This window comes from Sphaeroforma arctica (assembly GCF_001186125.1).
Source record: "Sphaeroforma arctica JP610 unplaced genomic scaffold supercont1.855, whole genome shotgun sequence".
NCBI lineage: Eukaryota > Ichthyosporea > Ichthyophonida > Sphaeroforma > Sphaeroforma arctica.
Window position 1 is genome coordinate 4,153 of NW_014039703.1, and position 4,579 is coordinate 8,731.

The following is a 4,579-nucleotide window of genomic DNA, read 5'->3' on the forward strand; positions in this document are numbered from 1 at the left end:
ATACATACATACATACTATACATATATATATATATATATATATATATATATATATATATACATATACATATATATATATACATTTATATATATATAGATATAGATACATACACATATACCCATATATACGAAGTTATGGGACGTGTATAAAAACCTGGCTTGATAGGAATAGAGTTCTAAATACAAACATTTTAGTAGAGAATACCCTGCACCAATCCTCTTTTGAAGGAGCTAAATATATTGTAGAAGTTATCGCACAGGGTGTCCGAAAAGGTGAAATGTTGTACAAATGTTTGAGCATGCATAAGATTACATGACTTTTAAAAGGCGATATTTTCCAGTCGTGTGGACTAATTTAATTCTCTATAGATCGAATCTATTTAACAAATATTCTATATTACTTGCGAAATCGCTCTACGCAACAACGAACAATAAACATCTCATAGGCAGATATTATATGAAGCATCCTGCCCCCGTTAGGTACTCAATGAAGATACTGTATTGGATGAGGAAAATGAGTCATAGACGTGCAAATGCGAACGAACCTTGCATTGAGAATGCACAAGATGGCAATGCCCGCGACATTTCCGCATTCGGTTTGCCGTACTCTCTCCGTCGAAAATGCTGTTACTACCATCGATCTTGTCGCATTTACGTTCATCAATATTTTCATATTTATATACAACGATAGCAGGTATAGGGTATAGGGTATAGGTTGATATATACGTACAAACATACATCACACACACACACACACACACACACACATATATATATGTAATATATATCATTTTGGTGTATAGATTATTCTGTACACCCACACATGAGGTTGCACGATGAGTTCCCATTATGCAGAATTTGAATAGGGTGGTGTGCATACCTTGAAAGCATCCATGAATATATCTGAGTTCGTAAACCTTCCTGGGCATCTCTGCACTATTTTACCGATGACGTATAACCTGCCCGTGTGCAAATCATATTGAGCGGTGTCAGTCTCGCACACAGAAGTAGACACCAAATGAAAGGGTTGTAATTAGCAGAGGGATGCATTAAAATACACAAACACACAGACACCGACACCGACACAGACGCAGACGCAGACACAGACACCGACACAAACACAGCCGCAGACACCGATACCGACACATACGCAGACACAGACACAGACACAAACACATACACCACGCAGACATAGACACAGACACAGACACAGACACAGACACAGACGCAGACACAGACATACACACAGATACAGTCACAGACACAGACACAGCCACAGACACCGACACAGACATAGACACAGACACAGACACAGACATAAACACAGATACAGACACAGACACGACACAAACACAGACACAGACATATATACTATGAGCCAAGCTGCAGGTCTATAAGCTTGAATTTAAATATAATATTTGCATGTAGATATGTCCGCATGTCGGCTAACATAACAAATACAACATATTCACTTACCCTCCATACGTCAACAATTTGGGTGCCGCACACCCAGCCTCGGCCCCATATGTGGGCACGAAAGCGTCGAGTGGTGCTGTATATACACTCTCAGTACACACCCATCAAGGCACATCAAAGACACAGCGAATGTTCAAGACACAGAGGACATTCACGACATGGAGAATAACCGCACATCCACTCACACCCACACCTACGTACCCGCCATAGGGTAACCACTTGAGCGCCGCACACCCCGCCTCGGCCCCATATGTGGACACGAGGATGTCTAGAGCTGTGTTGCTGACGCTGTCTGTGTCCACCTGGCTCATAATGCTCTCGGAGCGCTTGGCGATGTTCACGTGCTGGTCCCGTCCCACCAGCTTGCGCACCTGAGTGGGGGGGGGAAAGGTAAGAGCATCAGACGAGGATACGGTGACTTAGAGATAGATAGCTCAGAGGAGTGTGATTGGAGACACATGAGCGTCCTGTTTTGGTTTGGGAGAGATCAAACTAGATGTATAGTAGCTGGTCCCCTCCAAAGTTTCTACTACTCAGGATAGCAACCAGGCACTTGCGTATGTGTTGTACGTGGGTGTGAAAGAGGGCAGAGTATCAGACTATGGCGAGGTGGTCTAAAAATAGATCGGGTCGCCGATGACAGACACAGGAGTGTTATATTAATAGTAGTCAGCAGTGTTTTATAAATAGAAGTCGGCAAGCACTTTAATACGTACACCACGATCTCTGCTGATGGCCAGTCAAAACCGATATCGTGTATCTGCCACACGTCGATGTAAAATGCCAAATGCATGCACGGAATATGAGTACACGCTCCTTAATTGCGCACAGAAAGGTGTGCTGGTCTACAAGCGAGCTGTGTGGCGCTGGGCACGTTCGGTCACTTGCTAACATGCACTCAGATATGTGAATGTTTGAATCGCATTCAATTGAATTCCTATCGTTTACATTTGCACATGGCACATAGGTGGTGATTGTATATATCGGTGACTTGCTAACATGTACACGTGCATATGCTATATGAGTGGTGATTGTATATATCGGTGCCTATTGCTAGCATGTACAGATGCACATGGTACACGAGTGGGTGTTTGTATGTAACCGTGTCTATTGCTAACATGCACCCAAATTTTTAGATGTTTGTACCGTATTCAATAGTAGTCCCATCGTTGCACATGCACAAATCACATGAACCCGATGGTATCAATAACAAACCGCACACAGGTGTTGTCATCAGTTCTGACTGTGAGTCGGCTTAGACAAGTACTCAAATACATCCGCCAGACATCGCAAACATACAGCAAATATGCACAAGGGGAAAGGCAAAAAGCTATACCACGACGAAACATAATTGAATAAAAATCCATCCTACTTGTAATAGGAACCAAAATTAAACAAAACTCCACCACACTTGTAATAGATTACACTCACTGCTTGAAGATGGTACGTGGACTCAATTACAGGTAGGTGCACTCCTAAACTATACTCCTCCGGTATCACACTATGATACACCTTACAAATTCACGCCATCTATAAAATCACACGACTATTTTAAACAACACCTCAGACCGTTAACTTTTACCTTCCCTTGGTATATATACCTCAACGACCTCGTGCAGTGCACATGATTTCAGAGTGTGGCAAACGGGTTGTGGGACATACCTCGGGGGTGGCATGGCGTTTAGCATGACGCGTTAAAAACTCGTACACGTTCACCAGTCCCTTCAGTGACACAATGCGCTCGACACTGACACGGAAGTCCTCGTTGTATTTGCTTTTTAGAAATTGGAGCAGCTCCACTTCCTGAAACGCTCCCCAGAATACAGAATCGGGATATGAAAAAGTGGGCAATTGCCATGGGGGGGATTATCTGACGATACAACTGGGCTTTGTGAATGGTTAATGGTAGGTAAAGTTATGAAAGGTAAATGATAGCTGTAGGCATGGTTGGTAAATGGTAGATAAAGTTATGAAATTGAAATGATAGTTACAGGTATGGATGATAAATGGTAGATAAAGTTATGAAATTTAAATGATAGGTACAGGTATGGATGGTAATTGGTAGATAAAGTTATACAATTTAAATGATAGGTATAGGTATGGATGGTAAATGGTAGATAAATTTATGAAAGGTAAATGATAGTTACAGGTATGAATGGTAAATGGTAGATAAAGTTATTAAATTTAAATGATGGGTATAGGTATGGGTGGTAAATGGTAGATAAAGTTATGAAATTGAAATGATAGTTTTAGGTATGAATGGTAAATGGTAGATAAAGTCATGAAATTGAAATGATAGTTATATGCATGGATGGTACATGGTGGATAAAGTTATGAAATTGAAATGATAGTAATAGGTATGGATGGCAAATGGTAGTTACAGTTATGGATGATAGTGCGCGAGAATGATCCGGATCAAACATACAACCCACAGCACCCCCTATTTTTTAATATATACTTCATGCAAGAAAGTGAATAGTTTTAGGCTCATACACCATCAAATAAAATTAGGAAAAAAAAACCAAACCAGGTCTGTAAATCGCACATATTTACAGGGGCCAGTGGGCGCCACTGTGTATTTCTCATACGAAAAGCTATCTATTGCATAGGTCGCTAAACTGCTACTAAAAACAGCACAAGCTATAAATAGCACAATCTACCTACCTGTTCTGTGCGGGGCGCGAACTCGCAGTGACCGCCTTCGCTGGGCCACACGGTGTATTCCTCGTTGTCTGAAGTGGTCAGATAGCATTGGCCTAGACCCGTACCTGCACCCAGTACACAAATAGGTGCACCCGCAATGGGCTTAGCATCTTGGATGGTGGTGCATTCGCTCGCCGCTAGCGTGAGTACACTATAGCCGGCTGTGGGAAATAACAGTTCACAAGAGACAACAAAAAGTTAAGTGATAAGAAATAAGTAATTAGTAAGAGTATAAGTAGTTAGTAAGAGTATAAGTAATTAGTAAGAGTAAGAGTAATATATATATTTATAACATACATACGTACATACATTTATTAATATATATATATATATATATATACATACGTATATATATATATATATATATATATATATATATATATATAGTTAGTAAGTAGTA

General features: G+C 40.7%; 1 protein-coding gene across 1 annotated transcript in view; it reads right to left on the minus strand.

The window, feature by feature from the left end:
• Window positions 1-4,490, minus strand: part of SARC_08932 (glucokinase) — a gene marked incomplete at its 5' end in the record, with an annotated part of 6,336 nt that extends 1,846 nt beyond the window's left edge. Inside the window, 5 exons of the mRNA XM_014297069.1 lie at window positions 881-959; window positions 1,678-1,847; window positions 3,139-3,279; window positions 4,141-4,340; window positions 4,481-4,490. Coding sequence (XP_014152544.1) covers window positions 881-959; window positions 1,678-1,847; window positions 3,139-3,279; window positions 4,141-4,340; window positions 4,481-4,490 — 600 coding nt within the window. The remainder of the gene's footprint in view (window positions 1-880; window positions 960-1,677; window positions 1,848-3,138; window positions 3,280-4,140; window positions 4,341-4,480) is intronic.
• Between the last annotated feature and the right edge of the window lie 89 nt (window positions 4,491-4,579).